This window comes from Rattus norvegicus, chromosome 4 (genome assembly GCF_036323735.1).
Source record: "Rattus norvegicus strain BN/NHsdMcwi chromosome 4, GRCr8, whole genome shotgun sequence".
In the NCBI taxonomy this organism is placed as follows: Eukaryota; Metazoa; Chordata; class Mammalia; order Rodentia; family Muridae; genus Rattus; species Rattus norvegicus.
The window spans coordinates 169,717,162-169,738,676 of record NC_086022.1 but is presented as its reverse complement, the minus strand read 5'-3'; the positions used below and the strand labels follow the sequence as shown (position 1 = coordinate 169,738,676).

The window sequence follows — 21,515 nt, the reverse complement described above, 5'->3', positions numbered from 1 at the left end:
GATACATTGTAACAATCTCTCTGATTAACTGTAGACTTCTTTTTCTGATACTTTGCCCTCCAAATCCTTAGGTTAGTTTTAAGGGCAGCAAGTGCGGCCCAGGAGCACCTTCATTATTTCAATCCTACTCTTCTACTTACTTTTCTGGATAGGGACACAAAATGCCTAAGGAAAGTGTGTTAAAAACAGAAGGGTTTGTTTTGGCTCAGTTCGAGGGTACATGGAGTCAGGGGCATGAAGCAGTTGGTCATATTATATCCACTATCTGTAATCAGAGACTTTGGCTCAGAGCCCTTTCTTCTCCCTTCCCCCACCCAAGGAATGGTGCCACTAAGTTTAGAGTGTCTCTTCCTAACTCAGTTCATCCACTGTATCAACTGTCTTGGAGACCTACCCAGAGGTTCTCTCCCATGGTTAGTCTTAATCCCATGAAGCCATCACTCAACATTAGCTCTTAACCATAGCTTCCTTCCAGCTCCCAAACGTCCTCATGTTGTTCTTAACAGTTTACTTTGTAAGAAGAGAAGACATAACTGTGAGGAGGAAAAATATTTTTAGTTTTATTTATTTGTTTATCCTTTTGGATTTATTTGGTGTGTGTGTGTGTGTGTGTGTGTGTGTGTGTGTGTGTGTGTGTGTGTGTGTATGTATGTATGTATTATGTTCTCCTGTGTGTATATCTATATGTGTGCCTGGTGTCCCTGGCAGAGAAAAGAATGATGGCTCTCCTAAAACTAGAGTTATGGATGAGTGTGACTTTGCATGTCGGTGCTGGAACCCAGCTCTCAGCAAGAGCAACTACTGAGCCATCTCTAGGCCTGTTAGTTAGTTAGTTAGTTAGTTAGTTAGTTAGTTAGTTAGTTAGTTAGTGAGTTAGTGAGTTAGTGAGTGAGTTCTTGAGACAGAGCTGCATTTCATAGTTTATGCTGATCCGAAACTCACTATATGGCTTGACTATTCAGCAAATTTACTGCTTCAGTCTTCTAAGTGCTAGAATTTCAGGCATAAACTACCACCATGAGATTTGAAAAAATATTCTTAAAAATCAACATAAGCCAGTCGTGGTAGCATATCCCTGTAATACCAACACTCAGAAGGCTGAAGCAGGAGAATGATAAGTTTGAGGCTACCCTGGGACACAGGGTGAGATTCTAGTTGAACAAACAAATGAAAGAAACAAAGCAACATGAAAATTTCCTACAAATGAAATTACAATTTAACATACGCAGGTACATTGAACAGTCAATTGAATATCATAGTTTTCCTTCTGTAATATTTTGTTTCTTCCTTGATGGTACAGAAAAACGGTGCCTCTTAATGGAAAGTGGCATTCTAGAGTCAAGAAAGTATGAAGGGATTGAATAGCTGTTTATATAAAAACCAATGAAGAAATCTGTAGTGGAGCTATGGAAAAGCCCCCTTCATAAACTGTTAATAATGTGACCATCTCTTCACACCAAACTTGAGGTCAGCGTTAAGACCGTTGTTGATACTTTTGCCTAGCTCAGGCTCCACTTCCCTTTGTCAAGAAGGAGACACAGCAGCTACACACAATGGGCAATTCAGATCACAACGCAATTAGCAGCCAACTTAGGCCATTCCAGCCATCAGGTTCAAGGTACACGAACAAATGCCATACGAGAGGACATTAGAACAAAGAGGCACCTGTTCCACTAGTCACAGAGACACCGGGTTTGAAGTGGCATTTCAAAGACTCCAGATATGAAGGGATAAAAGAGGGCCCATTCCTGAGGGGTCGGGGGGGGGGGGAAGGATGTTATAGACCACGAGCTTTCATTGGTTTGAAAGACCTGTTTACTTTGATTCAGGCTTCCTCTTTTCCTCCCTCTGCCTTTGTCATTATATTGTTGTTATAATAATAATGTTATTATTAATTATATAATATGCATAATATTATATAAAATATTAACATATACTATTATATTATTATTATTACTATCTTAGTTAGTATGGTAAAACACCGTGAACAAAAGCAGCTCTGGGAGGAAAAGGTTGTTTATTTGTTTACAATGCACCACACTAGGACACAATGGACACCCGTAAGCTCCATCACTTACGGCAGGAACCTGGAGATGGGAACTGAAGCGGGACCCGTGGAGAAGTGCTGTTTAGTGGCTTGCTCATGTCTTCTTGCTCAACCTACTTTCTTAACAACGCAGGACCGGCAGCCAAGGGGCGACACCATCCACAGGGGGATGGGCCCTCCCTCGTTCATCAGTCATTAATGAAGACATTGCCTCACAGTCTTGCTGACAGGCAGTCTGATGCAGACGTGCTCTCAGTGGAGGTTCCTCTTCTCAAATAAGCTAGCTTGCGTCAAGTTGACCAGGATAGCACATAAAACAATGGCTTCAGTGTGGCATTTTATGTCTACCGTTTGCACGTCGCTGCACTTTGCTCCTATTCCGTATCTTCCTACCATCCCTCCCCCCTCCCCCCCGTTAGACGGGTATGTGTACACGCACATCCGTGATACTAGGGCTGTGGGATATGTGCAGATTACTAGTATCTAGTATCCTAATATCTGTTATACTAGGATATGTGACGGGTGTCTATCAGTGATACTGGAGTACAGATAATATTTATAAAGTGCTTGGCAAGAAACAGACACTCCAGAAAAAAAAAATGTAACAAATCGGTTAGGTTATCAGGGGACTGAATGAGCCGTTGTTTGGCCAAGTAGTGTGAAACTTGTGATTAGTAAAAACACTGCTGGGACTGGAGGGATGGGACTGGAGGGATGGCTCAGCGGTTAAAGATGCACACTGCCCTTACAGAGGATCCGAGTTCAGTTCCCAGCACCCACCTTTGGGACCTCCTGTGATACTAACTTCCAGCGAAATACAACTCACTTGTGCGCGCGCGCGCACACACACACACACACACACACACACACACACACAAACACAGAATTTATAGTGAAACCATTTTTAAATGCACTGCAGCGCTGGTTATGGTGGTGCACACCTGTAATCCTCTGCTCGGAGGAAGCTGAGACAGGAAGACAGCAGGAGCTGTAAACAGCCACCCTGTTTAGACAGTGAGTTCCAGGCCAGACTGATCTATGCTGAGACCCTGCCCTCCAAACTAAAAGGACAAAGTTAAAAAAGAAAACAGTAAGAAACTGGTTCAGTGTGGCTTTTCCATCCCCTTAGAAGATGAAGCCAAGAGTGACAGTGAACACTAGCAAGCAAGCTCAGCACTCCAGAAGCTGAAGCAGAGGGATCTTCGGGTCAGCCTAGGCTGCATAGCAGGACCCTGTCACAAAATAACAGGCCTCTGAGCCAGGCTGTGAGGTAGGAAGAGAGTAAGGAAAGTATATGTGAAGTGAGTTGCTACAGGCTTGAACTGGCGCCTCATCCAGGAGTCTGGGCTCATGTGGGTGGAGTCTTGAGGACCCCGCCCAGGCCACGCCCGGTGTCGCCCAGTGGGCGGAGACCGCCCCGGCTCCGCCTCAGTTCCGCCCAAGTCTCCTGTCTACTCACGCGCTCACTGCCGCTCGCCCTGTGGACCTTGCTGCCAGTGAGTGGTACGCTCGATCGTCCAGACCCCACGGCGTCACCATGCTGGGCATGATCAGGAACTCACTGTTCGGGAGCGTGGAGACGTGGCCTTGGCAGGTTCTAAGCACCGGGGGCAAGGTAGGCCGGCAGGGCTGTAGAGGACCTGAAGGAGGACTTCCCGGCTGTCCCCACCCTGGCTGGGGCTGGAGCTGGAGCCGTGGGGCTATGGGTGGGACTGTGACCGAAACTATATTCCGCCCGGAGCCGCCTTGTACTGCCGGGTACTTGCTCTGGGAAGGCGGGGAGAGCGGTCCCGCTCAACCAGACCACTGACGCGAGAAAGGATCCATCTTGGCGAGTGGGGGACACCGCCTGTTGAGTGCATCCGTCATTTAAGCATTCCAAACTGTCTGAACTTTCTCCTCCTCTCGAGACAGAGACCCACTGTATCCCAGGCTAGCCTGGCGCTAGCTGTGAAACCCAGATTAACCTCGAATTCTGTCGCAATAGTCCTCCTACCTCAGCCTTCCTGGAGCTGGGATTACAGGCGTGACCCACCACGCCTGGCTACATTCTGAACAATTCTGTTAGAGACTCACGGTTGCATAAACGACTGACCAAAATCGTAGCAGGCAAAAACAAGACAACAAAACCCAAGAACAGAAGGAGTAGAAAGGGTGTGTGCAGCCGGCATAACTGCTAGGGAGCCGTGAGGGGCCCTCCAACCTGTCTTGGGCTGCACAGCTCGGCTTGTGTGGGAGTTCCCAGTCAAGTGCGTGTGCAAAGGCTCTGAGCTACACGGTCGCTTTTGATTTATACAATTGTTAGTGCTGGGTGCATGGAATGAGTGAGGTGACATAATCACTGTGCTCTCCCAAATTTGCAAGGGCACTGGAGTGGGCATGGGGACATCGGTCTGCTTTCATGAAAATTAGGCGTTTGGGTACTCAGGTATAATCTTAAAGGCACGTATTGTTATTCCTAAATTAGTATTTGATTTTTGATTGATTGATATTGGGAATCAAACCTAGAGCCTTGGGTACCAAGCCGAGCATTTTGTAACTGATCTGCTCCCTCAGCCTGACATATATTTTCTCTCAGGACAGTTTCTCTTTATAATGATTCTGGATAAAGGCCCGTGTTACCTAGGGGCCACGTTCTGGAACCTACTACCGTATGGACCCCACTCAAAAGCCCACAGCTCAACTTTAGGCTAGACTCAGCCATCCAGAGGTCTGTCAAACCATCCATCCTGCCTTCAAGAGTTTCCTCAGTTGTGCATAGAGCGAGCAATGAAACTCTGGTGACACAGGACACACATTCAAAGACAGATAACGAAAAGGAGCGAAACTGGCTGGTTAGATTGTAGAGCCTGCTGGTAACTGGAGCATGTCGAAAGTTCAACTTCCCCAGGACGAGTGCCGCCAAACCTTTAAGGAACTCCAGATACCCAAGTTCTCTGTGAGAAATCCCCCAATTAAAGATTGCTTATTTTTTTAACAAATAACACTTCTTTTGTGTGCCAACTGTGTGGGCCACGTGACTTGAAATGAGGATTAAGAACCCATCAAACCAAACTGGCTATGGTGGCTCGTATCTGCAATCCCAGAATTCAAGAGGTGCAGGCAGGAGGTTTGCCACAAGTTTGAGGCCAGACTGGGCTACATCATGAGTTCCGAGGTGGAGCTCTATAGCAACAGAGTGAGTGGATCTACCTCAGAGTTCTGCCCTTGCGGAGGTTAGGTTCCTGTAGCTAATGAGCAGATAAATACACACTGTGGGACTAGAGAGATGGGTCAGTGGTTAGGAGTGTGCACTGCTCTTGTAGAGGACATGAGTTCAGTTCCCAGCACCCGTGTCAGGCAGCTCGCACCGAAGTGCTAGGTATCTGCTGAAAGACTTACAATGTAATTACCTCATCAAAACTTCAAAAGCGTTTATTAAGCCAAGTGTGGCCTTGCGTGTCTGCAATTCCAGCACTCAAAAGTGGAGGCAGGAGGATTGTTAAGTCAGTTACTTAACATCTCAGTTACCCTAACCCCCAGATTCTTCAACTGTAAAGGGAAACTAACACTGCCTCTGACAATTTATTAAATATTCAAAGACAAATGTAAGCTTTGTTTTGTTTTGTTTTTGTTTTTTACATACAGAGTTGGGCTGTTGCAATTTTAAGGGGATCTTCTCTCTCTGAAAATTATCTGCTTTATCCTCCTGGAAAGAGTCTGGGTCAGATTCTGCCATCTACACCCCTGGCAGGTGGAAGGCACACTGTGGGCCCCATGTCGGGCAGACTTCACACTACCATGTGCTCAAGACTGACTCCAGTCAAACCTTATCAGGCTCTTCATTGCTCAGGGAGGGAGGGACTAGGGAGCCCTCTGTACTTAGTCGGGTGGGTCTTGAGAACGCTTGGGACAGGCCCTGATAGGAATGGCTGATCTGGTTTGGTCCAACCTATGCAAATATATGTCCAGACCAACAGTCTGGGTTTGAGCCCCGGCACCACCATCTTTCCACTGTGACCTGGGTATGGCACTTAACCTCCCATTCCCCAGTACCTCTAAAAATGAAGACTGAAGCTTTAACCTCATGGGCTTGTTGGAGGCGCGTATGAATGACCGAGTTCACATGAAGTGTTTCAAGTAACAGCAGTACAAAGAAAGTTCTCTCGTGGGTTGGTAGTCTTAGCAGTTTCTTCTCACGAGAAAGCAGGCTTCTAAAAATCATCATGTGGACTAGAAGAAGCCTGAAGAAAATGACCATAAGAGAGCTTGAGCCCAGAGCAAGAGACATTCTCATAAGGCCTTTGGAGTTTGACCCTCACCCAGTTTGCACCGATTGTGAAATATTGGTGTTTGCGACCACAGGTCCAGATCCTCACCCAGGAACTGGTTGAGAGCCTTGGCTACTGGGAGGTGGGAGAGAGGAGGGCTGCTGTTGTGTTCCATGGAACGAGAGAACTCTCTGGGGTGTTGAGAATCAGCACTGTTCACACAGGTGGCTGGTTCCAGTTAGAGAACACATTCATATAGCGCTCTATACAGAATTGATGGTTTTCTAGACAGCATCCATTTTTCTTTCCTTTCTCCTCTCTCTCTTCCTGCCTTTCTGCTTTTGCTTTTTGTTTTTATGAAATGGGTCTCGTGTTGCCCAGATTGAAACCCTGATCCTCCCACCTCTACCCACTAGGTGCCGGGAGTGGCACACGCAACCACGCCTGACTTACATCCATATTCATTCATTCATTCACTCATTCGTTTGTTTCTTTTTCATTGGAGTTTTGACTTTGTGAGACGAGGTCTCATGGAGCCCCAGGCTGAGCCTCTGAGTGCTGAGATTTTAGACATGTCCCACCACATCCAGTTAACGTCCATCCTCTACAGTTAACTCTTCACAGTTGTCCCGTGGTTCGGATGGCAGGTGTGAGCACTGAGGCTGTGGACAAGTCGTACCCATGAGAGACCTGAGCGGGCTTTTCCCTGAGAGCCATTATTAACCAGGTTCTTATACCTGTATTAAGCAGTCACTATTGTGGTCCTTGTCAGTAAATTAAATCTGGTTCACTCTGTGGGCCTTCTTTCCCAAAAAAAAAGGGGGGGGGGAGGGATATAGCATCAACAACATGCAAATCATGGTACTAGATACAGAGAGCAAGCTACCCCAGGAAATTTGTTTTAGATAGGCCCTCTCTGAGGGGGTGATTTCCAGATCAGAGGACCCGTCCCATGAGTAGGACTCATCTAATGGCAGACAGGGGCAGAAATATCTTCCAGGCAGAGGAAGCGGCAGGAACGAGTGGGAATATCCTGGGCATTAAAGGAAACAGGAACCTGAAATGGCTCATACCTGTAATCCCAGTTCCCATGAGTCTGAGGCAGGAGGATCACCATGAGTTTGAGGTTAGCCTGCAGGAGTACAAAGTGAGACCCTGTCCCAGGAGGGGAGGAGAAGGAAAGAAATCTCGGTGTGACACAGATGTATGTGCTTTGGTTCAACTGGCATGCCCAGGAGAAGCTAGGTGACACTTAAATCATCTAGGTGACCTAAGGAGTCAGTGATGGGCTGAGAGACAAGGGCTCAGCAGGTAAGAGCTCTTACTGCTTCTGCAGGGAACTCAAAGTTGATTCCCAAGACCTCCATGGCAGTTGACAACCTCCTATAACTAACTCCAGGTCTGGAAGCTCTGACACCTTCTTCTGATCTCCAAGGGTACCTTCACATATAGCACACACACACACACACACACACACACACACACACACACACACACACACTCAGGTGTAGGCATATAGGCACATAAGAGAAAATAAATTAGTACCATGAGAATTCAGCGCTGAAGGTGATTAGACAGTGGACCGCTGGACAATGAGATCTATAAAGACGCTCTACGTGGACTTTCTCACCCACATCAACCCATTCCAGGCCTTACTCTCCCCTTGCCAATGACGCCTGTATTTATTCCTGTTTCTCAACCTCAGCTGCAAACTCTTCTGGCCAGCAGCCTCACGGGCCATTTGCTCACCCAACAGAGTCAGAGAAACAGACAGGCAAGGACCCCTTTCATTTATTTATATTTTATTTAGATAGAAGTATCTAGCCTTTGGAGTTTGAAGAGAGGTGAGGTTACTCAGGAACAAGGAGCTGGATGATAAGAGTTCAGCCTCAGGGTCAATGTTGACCTACAGACCCTTCCCTAACACCTCAGACACCCACACAAGCCTGTGATCGATCACCGAAATCAGTTGAATTAATTTAGGGTAGTGAAAACCAGCCAGGCCTCAGATCACCGTCACTGGGCTCAAGGCTATGAAAGCCAACTCGTACAATATCCTGGGATTTCTGTTGATGTCTTTGCCTGCTCTCCTCTACTGCCACAGCCTTCCTGACAGTTCTGCTCCAACCACAGTGATCTGCTCACAATCCTCTCCACCATGGAATACTGTTCTTTAACAAAGAATAATTGAGATTCTAGTGGGGTGTGTGTGTGTGTGTGTGTCTATGTGTGTGTCTGTGTGTGTGTTGTGTGTGTGTATGTGTCTGTGTGTGGTGTGTGTGTGTGTGTGTGTGTGTGTGTGTGTGTGTTATGCCTGGGTGCATGTCTGTGCACCATGAATGTACAGTGCTTGCAGACTAAAGTTAACAGGCCCTTGTAAGCTACCAGGTGGGTGCTGGAAACCCAATCTGGGTCCTCTGGAAGAGCACCCAAGCACTGAGCTGAGCAGAGCTGAGCTAAGCCATGCCTCTAGCCCCACCATACTGTTCTTGATGTCTCCGATAATCCCCTCTTCTAACCATCAGCATTTCGGTACATTTTAGAGTAACGTTGTAGCCAGAAGTAGTGCATTGCCTTTATTCCCAGCATTTTAGATACTGAGGCAGAGTTCCAACAGTTCAAAGGCAACCTGAGCTACATAGTGAGTTCCATTCATGCCAGCCTGGGCTATTGAGAGATACCCTGCCTCAAAACAAAACAAAACAAAACAAAACAGAGCAAACGACAACTAAAAGAAAAGAAGAACAAAAAAGAAAAAAGCTGAAGCTAAACAAATCATTTGTGATTTCATCCAGCACCTAGTGATTTCTCCCATTTTATTCATCTGGAGTCTGGAGTCTTGCAGCATCTGCCAGAGGTTTGCAACAATTTTGTCAAAGAAGCAAACACTGAACGTCCAGGTGGATGATCTGGAAGCCCCCTTAAGTCCTGAGACCACCAGAACGGGAAAGCACACACGTAGAGCCCCCAGACTCCCCTAAGCAGCCCTGTGCTGTCTCTCCCCACCATCCTGGTGCACCGTACCCTCTCTGATGACTGCATCCTGTCCTCTGACTTCCCTTTGCTAGATTCAGTATTTCCTGTTATCAGGAACTATGGCCTGAGCTGGGAAGATGGCACAGTCCTGTTTTGTCTTGCAAACGCGACGATCCATCCCTGAAGCCATGCAAAACAAACGAAAACAAACCAGGCTTGGTGGCACAGGCTTGTGATCCCAGACAAAAGCAGGAGGACCCTGGGGGTTCACTGCCACACCTATCCATGCAGGCTTATTGACTTCTAAAGGAATAAGACAGACCCTGTCTCAACCAAGCGGCCTGTAGAGATGACTCCGTGGTTGAAAGCAGTGGCTCTTCCTGGGGACCTGATTCAGTTCCTAGCATCCATGCATCCATATAACGGTCCACAGCACCCATAATTCCAGTTTAAGGGGGATCTGATGCCCTAATCTGACCTCTGGGAGCCAGGGATGAACCTGGTGTACACACACACACACACACACACACACACACACGAAGATGAAATAAAGAAAGCCCTTTAATATACATATATATGTGTGTATATATATATGTTGCATGTGTATGTATTGTACACATACATAATATTTATTATTCATATGGGTATTCATACACATAAAGAATAAATCTTTAAAAGGTAGATGGATCCCGATAAATAATATCCTGTTAAATTTCCCTCTTGTTTACACACACACACACACACACACACACACACACACACACACCACACGTCCATGACAGAGAGAGAGAGACAGACAGAGAGGGGGGGGAGAGAGAGAGAGAGAGACAGAGAGAGAGAGAGAGAGAGAGAGAGAGAGAGAGAGAGTCCTTTTCCACCATAGCACACAGCACAGTGTTCAGTACATAGCAGATCTTCAGTGCCTGTTGAAAGTCCAAAGAATCAGCTGTCTCTTTCCAGTCAGTCTTTGCCATTAGCTTCCCCGTTTGTTACAGAAGTCAACTAAAAGAAATGAATTTCAGGGCTCCGTTTAGAGTTTGTTGCTAACACATAAATGTTCCAAGTACCACGCACAGTGGCTAAAGAGAAGCGGAATGCTGGGTACATCCCACAACCCTGGAGTCCAACAAGATTACAGCAGAATTCTATTTCCTGTTTCGCCTTTTAGCAACTGGGTCTTCTTGGGTAATTCAGTCAGTCTGACTCTTCATTTCCTTTTGGGGAAATGCAGTTAGATGAACTTTAAAACCATTTGCAATTCTGAACCTCTGGTTCACAGTCGAGTTTTGAGAAGTTGAAAACATTACAAGTAGCAGAATCCCAGGGTGAGAGGGGTCACAGAGAAAGAAGTGTTGTGGAGTGCAACACCCAGATTTGCTATGAAAGGCAGTTTGGACATGTCAGTCTTTTTTTTTTTTTTAAGATTTATTTGTTTATATCAGGTGAGTACACTGTCACTGTCTTCAGACACACCAGAAGAGGGCATCAGATCCCCATTACAGATGGTTGTGAGCCACCATGTGGTTGCTGGGAGTTGAACGAAGAGCAGTCAGTGCTCTTAACCGCTGAGCCATCTCTCCAGCCCTGGACCTGTCAGTCTTAAAGCATCATAGAGGTCCTTAGTGTGATAGCCCAGAGTTAAGTCTCTGTGGCTACCCCTTGATTCTTAGTTTGATGCAATTCCCATCTCAAAGAAAAGGGCTTTCTTTCTTTCTTTTATTATTTAACTATTTGACAATTTCATAATGTACATAATAAATTTTAGTCCTTTACATTTCCTGTTACCTCAGCCTTCGCCCCAAAGTGTCCCCTTGCCTCCTGTGACCCCCCAACCGACTGTATGCGTATGTGGCTGTGTCTCCCTGTCTTTTTCTCTGTCTTTGTCTCTGTGTGTGTCTCTCTGTCTCTGTCTCTCTGTGTGTGTCTGTGTGTCTTTGTCTCTGTCTGTCTCTGTCTCTGTATGTGTCTGTGTCTCCCTGTCTTTTTCTCTCTGTCTTTGTCTCTGTGTGTGTCTCTCTGTCTCTGTCTGTCTCTCTGTGTATGTCTGTGTGTCTTTGTCTATATCTGTCTGTCTCTCTCTGTATGAGTCTGTGTCTGTGTCTCCCTGTCTTTTTCTCTGTCTTTGTCTCTGTCTGTCTCTCTGTGTGTGTCTGTGTGTCTTTGTCGCTGTCTGTCTCTATCTCTGTGTGCGTATGTGTCTGTGTGTCTGTCTGTCTCTCCTCTCTGTCTCTGTCTCTCTCTGTGTGTGTGTCTTTCTCTGTGTTTGTGTGTGCGTGTGTGTGTGCACGCCTGTGTGTCTATCTGTCTCTGTATATGTGTATCTGTGTGTGTGTGTCTCTCTCTCTACTCTCTGTCTCTCTGTCTTTCTTTCAGTGTCTATGTATGTGTGTCTGTCTGTCTGTCTGTCTCTGTGTTTGTGTGTATCTGTATGTCTTTCTGTCTCTGTCTGTCTCCTCTTTCCTCTCTCTATCTCTGTCTCTCTCTCTGTCTTTCTGTGTCTGTGTATGTGTGCCTGTGTATCTCTCTGCTTGTCTCTGTGTATGTGTGTATCTGTGTGTCTTTCTGTCTCTGTCTGTCTGTCTGTCTCTCTCCTCTCTCTGTCTTTCTGTGTGTGTTCCACTGAGTTTAAAAAGGCTTTCCTGTGGTAGCATGGAAAGAGCACAGCTACACCACTGAAGAAACCGATACCCTTCCCCCAGCCACCATGAACTGTCAGGGCATGAGAAACACTTACTTTTGAGACAGATCTCAGATAGCCCAGACTGTCCTTGAACTCCAATTTCTGTTCTTCCTGCCTCTCCTTCCCCATTGCTAAAGCTATAACCATGCACTACCACAGCCAGTTTATACAGTGCGGTGTATTGAACCCAGAGCTTTGTGAATACGAGGCAAGCGCTCCACCTGTGAGCTGCACCCTCAGCCCCTGAGTGGGAACTGACACATGAAATCGACCCCTGGAGTTTGCATTCAGTTCTCCTGGCTCTGGGTGTGGTAGTGCACGCCTTTAGTCCCAGCACCGGGAAGCAGAGGCTTGTGGGTCTCGGAGTTTGAGACCAGCCCAGTCTGGTCGCCACATAGCAAGTTTCAGGCCAGCCAGGGTTACATAGTGAGACCACTCCCTGCCCCTCCCAAAAAAGATAAAATTTCCCTGTCCTCTTTCTTACTACCCACCTTTGATATGTACTACAAAACAATAGGGATTGTTTTTCCATTCCAAATATGAAATTAGAGTATTAAACATACTTGTTCAAACTGCAGAGACCACTCACAGCCCACAGCCCTCCCTAAATTCACATTTCCCCTCTTTGATCCCTGGGAGTCAAAGTTTCTCCCCAGTTGCTAATCTTCTGTGTAGAATGTTACAGGAAACCCTGTTTGATAATCCTGAGCCAGCCAGTTCCTCAGTCACGTGCCTCGTTTTCATAATCACCTAAGGAGAAATAGCCCTTAATCAAATAAACACCCGGTGAGCTTGATCCTATAAAATTGTGTGTTTTTGTTCTTGTCCACAAAGACTGTATTTTTCAACTCCAACTGTGTCCTATCTCCAGACAGTAAAATCAACATAAATTTACTTTTAGTGCATTGAGATAAAATTCTCTCAACCAGAAGAGGGGAGCCCTGTGGTGGAGCAGACTTGGGACCCATAGCCCTACATCTCCCCCGAGCGCTGGTTTATGGACAGATGCCCCCTCCCCCCATGTCCCCCCCCCCAAGTGCCTTCACTTACGTTCTCTTAGCTCCCTGGTCATCTTCCTGTTTTCTTCTTTTTTCCTTGCCTTTCTGCTGTGCTCCCAGCAACGTTATTTTCTAACCTTTCTAGGGATTTTCTTCATATCTGTTAGCATATTTTTTAAAGCTTTATTTTTAAATCATGTGTTTGTGTATAAGAATTGGGGGTACCCTAGGATTCAGAGGCATTGGGTCTCTTGGACCTGTAATTACAGAGCGTTGTGAGCTGCCCAACATGGGTGCTGGGAACTAAACTTGGGTCCTTTGCATGAGTACTGCATACTCATCTCTCCAACACCCAATACTTTCTTTCTTTTTCTTTCTTTCTATTTAATCTCCAAAAGCTTTTTCGGCCTCTTGGGTGTTCCATTTTTATAGCATTTCCAGTATCCTGGGGAGGTATAATAGCTTCTCTGTCTCCCTCAGAATATCAATTATAAGATTTGTTTGGTTCCTTGGTTGGCAGTGGTTTTGCATGGAGGCAGCATGTTATGTAGCCCAGGCTGGACTTCAACATAGGTAGCTGAGGATAACCTTGAACTCCTGTTTTGTCTCCACTTCCCAAGTGCTACAGCTATAGGCATGCACTCTCCCTTCCTGTAAGACTTTTAAATTGCTTTTGATGGTCTAGATTTATAAAAATCTTAGAGTCTATTTCTTACAGTGGGTTTCTCGATGCTGTGAGCTCCTTTGTTCTCACTCCCCGTGTCTCCTGCACCTCCTCTAGGAAGACGTCTCCTATGAGGAAAGAGCCTGCGAAGGGGGAAAGTTTGCTACTGTGGAAGTGACAGACAAACCTGTGGATGAGGCTCTCCGGGAAGCAATGCCCAAGATCATGAAGTACGTGGGGGGCACCAATGACAAAGGTGAGCATTGCAGAGGGACAGGGCTCTGTGGCAACATCAGGGAGTTGCCACATCAGCGTCATTCCCTCTTAAAGTGTCATGTGACAGGAAGTTCCTGTTAGGAAGCTTTCCTGTCAGGTCCCTCTGATGTCAGCCCAGCCTGCCTCTTGGGTTGAGATGTACATGTTCTCTGTTACTCACTACTTTGTTCTTCTTTGCAAGTTCAGAGCCAGGTCTCGCTCTGGTTGTTTGTTTGTTTTTGTTTGTTTGTTTGTTTGTTTAATACTGCGGTGTTCACCGTGTCCTTGCATTGGGTGACCCACAGTAATCTGAATTCCATGCAAGGCATGGTTGTCATCTAACTAGGGACTGCTAGCACTGGGCTAGAAATCTGTCAGCCCTCAGACTGTGGGTTGCAGGATCCCAGTGAGTTGGGAGCTGGGGGCCTCAGACTCAGTTTTGGTGGTTGAAGATCTGTGAACTCTTAAACCATCCCTGGCTTTAGGACATGGCTGCCCATGCTGACTGCCCTCTCTCCAGCCCCATTTTTTTTTTTGGTTCTTTTTTTTTCGGAGCTGGGGACCAAACCTCCAGCCCCATTTTTAAAGTGGTTGGGCTGAAGTTTCATGTAAGGTACACTGTAGGAGTAGAAGTTATAATTTTTTGAAACTGGGTCTTACATATCCCTGGCTGTCCTGGAACTCGCTATATAGACCAGGCTGGAGCCTCGAACTCTCCAAGATTCGCTTGCCTCTGTCTCCTGAGGACCCTTAAGCAGCTTTCTTAAGGGGACCTGTAGGATTCCTGAAAATTAGCCATGGGTTTTAAAAAAAAATTAAACTAGAGATGTGGGGTTTAATTTTTGAGTATTTTCATGTTGGTACTTTGAAAGGTAATGAAGAATTATTTTTTAACCACAGTAATATTTTCTTGGAACAAAGTAAGCAGGCTTTGGAAAGTAAGTTGACCTGTAAGAGGTTAAGAATAGTCTTATCTTTCTTAACTGTTAAAGCATTTCTTTGAGTGAAATACATATATACATATATATATACAGATATATATACATATATACATGTATATATATGTATATATATATATATATATATAACATCATGACCCATTTCATCCTCCTTTCTGGTTCACTCGTTGTCTCTTTAAAACGTCACGGTGCTGGGGTCAAACCAAGGGTCTTGTGTGTATTAAGCAAGCGCTCTACCGCCGAGCTACGGCCCCAGCTCACGGAGTTTGAGTCAGGATCTTGCTGTGTAGCTCAGGCTGCTGGAGTTCACAATCCTTCCTCTTCCTCCCGAGAGCTGGCATTATATGCATAGTCCACTGTCACAGGGCATTTTCAAGTCTTTCGGTATAAACTGAGTATCCCTACAATGACATATTTTGTGTCTGCGGCTTGTTGCTTTGTAATTCTCCTCCGCGGTCAAGCATCCTCTTAAGTTTAATTGCTCACAGCTATACTGCAAGGCATTGTGCATCCCAATTCACTCACACATACTCCTGTTTCTTGGAGGGAATGTGGTACCACCCATACTCTTCCGTATTGTGGGCTTTTTCCTTTCAAAAATAAATGCAGGTCCTTGTGTATCTACATTCTTGCTGTGTGTCACCAAATAGTTTTCAGGTTTTGTTTTCTTCAAGCATGGGGGCTGGAGAAATGGCTCAGCGCCTAGGGTCGATTACTGCTCTTGCAGAGGACCAGTGTTCAGTTCCCAGCACCCACCTGGTGGCCCACAACCATCGGTAACCAACCCCAGCAGGGCATCCGCTGCCCTCCATAGATACATACATGAGCCAGGTGCACATAAGCACCTGAAGGCACACATACAAACATATAAAATGGTGCCACCATACCTCCAGGGACATTGCATGTCTAATTACATGTATTTACTGCCTGAAATATTTGTTGCTCATTTTTAAAAAATTGCCACGCAAGAGAAATGAGATCCATGGCCCTCTAACTAACGCCTGCTTCCCTCTACACTCTGGTGTCTTCAGGAGTCGGCATGGGAATGACAGTCCCTATCTCTTTTGCCGTGTTTCCCAACGAAGATGGCTCCCTGCAGAAGAAGCTGAAAGTCTGGTTCCGGATTCCGAACCAATTTCAAGGCAGCCCGCCAACGCCCAGTGACCAGAGCGTGAAAATCGAGGAGCGGGAGGGCATCACTGTCTATTCTACGTAAGGAGACAGTTCTTAGCATGTGCTGGTCTCAGCCACGCCTAGGATCTTCTCGGTGAATGTTGACATTGGCTTTTCACCATGGCTTAATTCAGTGAAGAAACGCTGAGTCTCAGCAGTAACTCACTTCTGTTTCTTCAGGCTGTAGGGCACATGACTTTGTGGTTTGTCTGGATAAATGCCCTGGCCTGTAGCCATATTGATATGTAGAAAGAGTCACCTTGACTTAAGCTCTAGATGAACGCCTGCATTAGCCACAGCAGGGTCTTAGAAAAATCACAGGCTCTGTGTGTGTGTGTGTGTGTGTGTGTGTGTGTGTGTGTGTGTGTGTGTAAATATACATGTCAGTACTAAATATGTCAATAATGTATATGTCAATATTGACAAGAGTGTGTGTGTTTGTATGTAAAATATACGTCAGTACTATATATGACAATAATGTATATATCTATAATATTGACAAGAGTGTGTGTATAATATATGTTAATACTATATATGTCAATGATAATATTGACAATGTATGTCAGTACTATATATGTCAATAATATTGACGTGTGTGTGTGTGTGTGTGTGTGTGTGTGTGTGTGTGTGTTAGTTTGGGGCCGTGGACACATAGGGGTATGATAACTGGGGAATAGAGGATTTACACACCAGACTTCCTTTGATAAAGAAGGGTAGAGGGCGTTTGTCAGAGCTGAACAGCCAGCCGCCTGCTTGTTCCTGGCCTGTGGTCCTTTGAGCAAAGGACACACACCGGCCCTCCTGTCCTCTGTTTCCGTGTCAGGCCTTCTTCACACTCACATTCCTTCTCTACAGAGAGCGGTAGGTGCAAACTGTTGCCTGCTCTTGCTTGCTTTGTCAGGCCTTGTTTTCTTGTGCTGGGAATTAAACCCAGCGCCCTGTGCATACTGAGCTTGTTTTCTACTGCTTGTTTGCGTACCAAACGCTATCCATGGAACTCTATCCATGGAGCTCTGTGGGGCTCTGGCCCAGCTGGGGTAGCCAAAGAGTTACATTCTCCAAAAGAGACAGAGGAGTGGGATTGAGGCCCGGCTAGCTAAGCCAGCTGGCGTGGGCAGCTGGGAGCTGAGGCCCGGAAGTGACCTCAAGCAGCTTCAGGAGAGAACGCTCTTCCCCAAAAGGTGTTACAGCTCTTAAATGACAGAAGCTCTCAGACAAACCTTGATGAAGCAATTCTCACACCTTTATTCCTTCTGGATATACACACACACACACACACACACACACACACACACACACACACACATATATATATATGGGATGGGGTCTGACAGTGAATGCTTTCTATCGGCTTGGTCTGAGATGTTAGGGATGCCTCAGCTGTCTGTGGAAGGGCTGGGGACACCATGGTCTGGTGACCCCTGTTTCAGTTGGGAGTAGTGAAACGCCTCCTGTCCTCAGGTATGAGGTGCAGGGCTTTCTGACCCCGCTCAGCCTGACCAAGTTTCCTGGCACGGCCCACAGCGCCATGTTCTACCACCAAGCTACTCCCACCCACAGCCTGGTGTACACTTTCCCCACTTTGGTTCCTAATCTGCCCTCAGAAGTCAAGTCTCTTCTGGATAATTGGTGACTCCCCGTTTGTCAAAATCCCACGGTGTAACAGGCACCTAACCAGGTACACAGAAAGACCAGAACCTTCACCAGTAGTAACCACAGGTTAGGGGTTGGGTGCTGCTCAAGCCCAATTTCATGAAAATTAACTATGTGAATGATCTTGCACCACACGGTCTCTGTGCACTGAAAACCCCCCACCCCACCCAAATGTGGCTGGGAGGCTTCTCTATTCTATTTCCTCCTGCGGGTGGGAGGGACACTTTTTCCCCCAGAGCTAGCTTAGAATCATTCCTTAGAAAGCTACTTTGATGAGAGCTTGCCTGCTGTGGGCATTCTTTGGCTGGGTGAACAGAGCCGCCCGGAGGACAGAGAGGGTACTGCTGACATGGAAGCCCCCTCCCCCAAGTCCTGTTTCTTTCTATGCCAGCCCTCATTCTGACTTCTCAGCCTCTGTGCAGAGGCTTCTGAAAACTCTAAGCAGAGCCAATGTAGGTAGAATCAGGAGTAAGGCGGGTAGGTAGGTAACTGAGGCACCCAGGAGCAACGTTTAAGGAAGCACTTACTCCTACCGTCACCCAAGTGCAGGGTGAGCACTGATAGTAAGAGCCTCCTTAGATTGAACAGTCTGAGTGTCTGCTGGTCTCTCTGTCAGTCCCCGGATCCATCTTGCCCACTCTCCTTCCTGCTCTCTGAGAGGTGGCGAGTGGTAAACTTCTGTTATATAGTATGGTTCTCAGCTCGGCTGTGTAATAGCAAGATAACGCCTCAGAAATTAGTGAGCCCCTCTCTTTTGTAAAAGATGTTTTATTGGTTCTTTGTGAATTTCACATCATGCACTCCAATGCCACTCATCTCCCCTGCCCCTCATACCTGTTGCCCCTTGCAACCTCCCCCACAACAGAGGAAAAAGTCGTTGTGGAAGCCATTGTGTGTCACAGTATGTCCTACGGTATTACCTTTTGTCCACAATTCTTTGCTTGGAAATGCTCATGCATGAGTCATTGGTCTGGCATGAGGCCTCTGACTACTCACTGGGGCTCCTCTTAGATATCTTGTTGTTGCCCTGTGTCATGGAGATCCTGTAGTTTTGGATGTGTAGGACCCTTCGTGATCTCCAGCAGTTCATCAATGGGGTAGATGTTGAGTAGGCCAATTCAAAGCCCTGGATCTGGGCCTGAGAGGTATCAGAGCTTGTCAGCTCACCAGCTCTCACATTCTCTACCCTGGGGCCTGCTTACCAGCCATTCCCTCTACCAGGGCCTGCTCTGCCCTGCTGCCCAGCTGAGGCACAGGGCCTGCTGTCCTCCGTATTGCAGCTGGTGAGGGACATGACCAGTTCTCCCCGTCTTGTGACCCTAGAGCTAGCTTCCCTGCCTGCCTTAGACAGTGAGAAGGAGGGTGTCTCTCCCTCATCTGCACTGTCGCCCACTAGACAATAGGCAGGGCTGATTCTCCCACACTCCAGGGCCAGCTCACCCACAACTCCCACATAAAGAGCTAACTCTTCTGTGCTGCCCAGGCAAGGTGCAGAGCCTGTTCTCCCAGGTACTGTAACAGGTACCGTGCCTCTGGCAAGGGCAAGGTGGGGGTCAGCTCTCTCACACTCACACTCTCAGGGCCAGCGTGCCCACATCCACACCACCAGGGTCAGCTCTACTGTGCTGCCCGGGTGAGGTACAGGGCTTGCTCCCCCAAGTCCTGCAGCTGGTGAGGGGCAGGGCCAACTCTCCTCCTCTCATGGCCCTAGAGCCGGCTCTCCTGCATGCCATAGGTGGTGAGGGGGAAGGGGAGAGGAGGATGTCTCTCCCTCATCCGTGCCACTGCATGGGAGATGAGTGGTCATGTTAGGTCTCCAGACACTTGTTTGTATCCTCAGGGGTGGCTCCTAGGCAACCCCCGCAATGTGCAGGGGCTGCTTTCTGGAGTATGCAGCTGTCTAGGGGTGGGGTCAGCTCTCCTGTTCTCATGGTCCAGGGCCAGCTCTCTAATGACGACAGGTGAGGGGTGGGCCAGTTCTGCACAGCCCTCAGATATCAGCATGTCCCCAGGCCACAGCCTAGACCAGGGATGTCTGCCTGGCCTTTGGTGGTAACAGACCCCGCTGCTGCAAAACCACAGGCCTCGATGTGGACCCCAGCGGCGGCATAGGCCAGAACACCACTGTGGTCCCACGAGGCATCATCAGCTACTCATATCAGGCTGTTCCTCTCTACCCTCTGGGCTCCAGATCTCCTCTCTTCATTGTGTCCACATCCTTCTGTCTCTCTTTCTCTTCCATTTCTTCACCACTTACTTGCACCTCTTAGTGGTACCCAGGGTCTTTGAGTGTCTAGAGTTGTTTTGGGGGCACTGTATCCTGCTTGTGCACTATGGCACCACGCAGGGGTCATCTCGGGCACGATATGTGCCCTACCCCTCCCCCAGGCCTGTGTGGCATCTCGGGCTAGCTCCCTGTCTAGGCCCCATGGCTCTGATCTGGTGGTCATCTTGAGCTACCTCTTCACCCCACCCCCCAAGTGGCCCCATGCGGGCATCTGTCTTGGGCTCACTTCTGCCAGGAGGCCTCAGTCCCAGGCAGGGTTCTTCTAGTCTCCTACTTGCTCTCGGTCCCAAGAGCTATCAGGGCTTTTGTAGTGCCAGACTGGTGGTCATCTCAGGTTTGCTTTTTTCAGGGGTTATTAGGCTACTAATCATTCAGATGTCCACAGAACACTGAGGATAGACATAGCCTCTCTCCTCTCTGCCACCTACTGGTGCAAATGACAACAGCCAAACCTCCAGGGCTTCTAGGGGCAGAGTTAATAAGCCTCTTTAAGAGTTAGTTTTCCCCATTGGTTAAGCACACCTTAATCACACATCTTGGGGTTCTTGTGAAAGGCCACCTATTAGTACTTTCTAAAGCACTATTTCCACATTTCTTAATGTGTGACCTGTCATTCTTTATCTTGTAATTATCTGAAGATTGACACAATTGAATGGGTTCACTCCTCATGCCAGCCCCACTTTTCTCTTTTATCCTTTGGTCCAGCCCTCCCTCAGTAGCCAGGTCTATTCTAAGTGACTGGTGGGTGACTCCCCATTTGTTGAAATCACACTGTGCAACAGGTGCCCAGCCGTGTACAGAGGGGGACAGGCATCCTCAGTAGCATTAGCCACAGTTGCAGGTGGGGCTACTCTCTAACCATTTGCTCACCCAGACTCAGAATAGTGAGTGGCTGCTGCACTGGTGGCCTTTCTGTTGCTGTGAAGAAATACCACAACCACAAGTGACTTGTGGAGGGAAGAGTTTATTTCGTCTTACGGTTGCAGAGGGAGAGTCCAACATGGTGGGTGACGCAGGGCAGCAAGAGGCCAGAGCTAGAAGCTGAGCAATCACAACTTCGACAGAAAACACAACAGAGAGAGGAGCGCAGATGGGGGAAGACTTTAAACTCTTAGAGCCCACATCCAGTGACGCCCTCCTCCAGTAAAGCTTCATAATTTCCCCAAACAGCACCACCACTGGAGAGCAAGGGTTCACATACCGATGGGGTGCATTTTGCACCCAGACCACTGTTGCGGTAAAAAATAAAAATGGTTCTGCAGCTACGGGTACCTGAGCGTTCCCACTCCACGCAGATCTGCGGGAGCCGCCCACTCCAGCTGTCTCTCTGCCAGCTGCTTTCTCACACTGTTCCCGGGTTGTTACCACGCCTGACACACATTCCGAGGGCCATTCTAGCACATGGCACCACGCCACACTAGTCCCAGGCATTCTATAGCCGCCCCCTCCAGGCTGTCTCTCTGCCGGCTGGGAACTTTGCTCACATCCCCCGTGGCCTGGTAAAATCAAAGTTCTAGAAACTTGTAATTTATCAATCAGATTTATATGTTAAATTCTCAATCCTCAATACATC

General features: G+C 47.4%; 1 protein-coding gene and 1 pseudogene across 2 annotated transcripts in view; one reads left to right on the top strand and one right to left on the bottom strand.

Annotated features, from left to right (window-relative positions):
- Positions 1–3,477: 3,477 nt before the first annotated feature.
- The window catches only part of Hebp1 (heme binding protein 1), a 29,535-nt gene continuing 11,497 nt past the window's right edge, over positions 3,478–21,515 (top strand). The window contains exons 1-3 of one of the 2 annotated variants that reach the window (NM_001108651.1): positions 3,478–3,662; positions 13,733–13,871; positions 15,861–16,249. In NM_001108651.1, coding sequence (NP_001102121.1) covers positions 3,585–3,662; positions 13,733–13,871; positions 15,861–16,045 — 402 coding nt within the window. In that variant the 5' untranslated portion in view covers positions 3,478–3,584 and the 3' untranslated portion in view covers positions 16,046–16,249. Of the gene's footprint in view, positions 3,663–13,732; positions 13,872–15,860; positions 16,250–21,515 lie in introns of those variants that run through there. The other variant, NM_001398876.1, reaches the window with a different exon arrangement.
- LOC120102674 (small nucleolar RNA SNORA17) lies at positions 20,294–20,416 on the bottom strand (annotated as a pseudogene).